Source organism: Etheostoma spectabile, chromosome 7 (assembly GCF_008692095.1).
Source record: "Etheostoma spectabile isolate EspeVRDwgs_2016 chromosome 7, UIUC_Espe_1.0, whole genome shotgun sequence".
NCBI classification, from domain to species: Eukaryota; Metazoa; Chordata; class Actinopteri; order Perciformes; family Percidae; genus Etheostoma; species Etheostoma spectabile.
This window is the reverse complement of record NC_045739.1, coordinates 25,367,827-25,369,151: the sequence shown is the minus strand read 5'-3', so window position 1 is coordinate 25,369,151 and position 1,325 is coordinate 25,367,827. Positions and strand designations below refer to the sequence as shown.

General features: G+C 39.5%; 1 protein-coding gene across 1 annotated transcript in view; it reads right to left on the bottom strand.

The window, feature by feature from the left end:
* The window catches only part of LOC116691915 (venom phosphodiesterase 1), a 67,672-nt gene that overhangs the window by 49,555 nt on the left and 16,792 nt on the right, over nucleotides 1-1,325 (bottom strand). Inside the window, exon 7 of the mRNA XM_032519829.1 lies at nucleotides 248-327. Coding sequence (XP_032375720.1) covers nucleotides 248-327 — 80 coding nt within the window. The remainder of the gene's footprint in view (nucleotides 1-247; nucleotides 328-1,325) is intronic.

Sequence of the window (1,325 nt, the reverse complement as noted above, 5' to 3'; positions counted from 1 at the left end):
TGCTGAAATGTGCTCTACAGATAAAGCTGCCTTTGCCTTGCCTTACTTGCAATTCAGCTACAAATGATGCATTTAGGGTTGGAGGTTAACCACCAAATATCTAAATGGGGTTTTTTCCACAAGAGCTTCCACATGCGTGAGGAATGTGCATACTGTGCGAGTTTATATCTATATCTGCTGGTGCATGTCTGTGATTGCCTGCGAGCGCAGCTCCATGCGCAGCAGTGCGAGTGCCATGTGTCTTTACCGTAACGATGGTGTAGTGATTGGGGAAAGTCTTGCTGGGAAAGGCGGCCTGCATGTACGGTGCCGATGTTCCACACTCCTCTGGGATGTAAAAAAAAACAGAAGACAAACCCCATTAGCTGCTTCTCCCACTGAAGACATCATGATAAGGACATGTGAGCAATATGTCCAGTTTAAAATGAAAGGAAGTGCGTCTAATGATACTAGAAACATCTGTACATGTGGGCTGGATAAATTGGGACATGACCGACCCATAGACTGACACATAGTAATCCTAACTTACTCAGACAAACTAATTGAAGAAAGTCCATTTGAGAGCTGGGTAATTCATGAGCTCTGCACGGTATTTAGAAAATGAACCCTGACAGAGTGATGATTCAGCTAGACTTGTTGTTGTCTGGAAGACATGTTGTTCTCTCGTTCAAGAGGCTTCATTAGTTCAGGGACTTTTACAAAGACATGCAACGTCTTCAAAGCCAAATAACAAACATCCAGATCCTGGTAGCAGTCACTGGAGAGCCCAAAATTGTGACATGGCACAGCAGTTTTAAAAGCACCATGTAGAAACAATTTGAATATTCAAATAGTAGAAAAATGAAGACAAATGAAGGAGAGCAGGGCAAATATTTACTGTGATAGATTACCTGATAGACAAGTTTTATTTTCCCCAGTTGATTTTCACATTGCACCGCAATTCTACTTAGTAAAGTCTGCTTAAACCTTGTAGTGTCTTCACTTCCTGGACCCTCTCGTATCCCTCGGGTCAAATTGATCCTTGACTTATTTGGGGTTTTAAAAACAATTCTGAATTAAAATTTTTACTTCATAACTTTTAACAAATATTGTCTTTATCTCAATTTCAAACAATTGAGATAACATGTATGTTTAGGGAATGCAATCCGTCTCTACTAGCACACACTTAAAAATGGAAGTGTGATTTGTTTTTTGTCATAAGGTTATAATTCATGTTAAAATATTGGTCATATCCCAAATAATCTTCTGAGCTGAGTCAGGAATACATGTTTATCACAGGAAATAAGGTAAGGCCATTGATTTTCAGGTGGAAAAAAATGTACTTG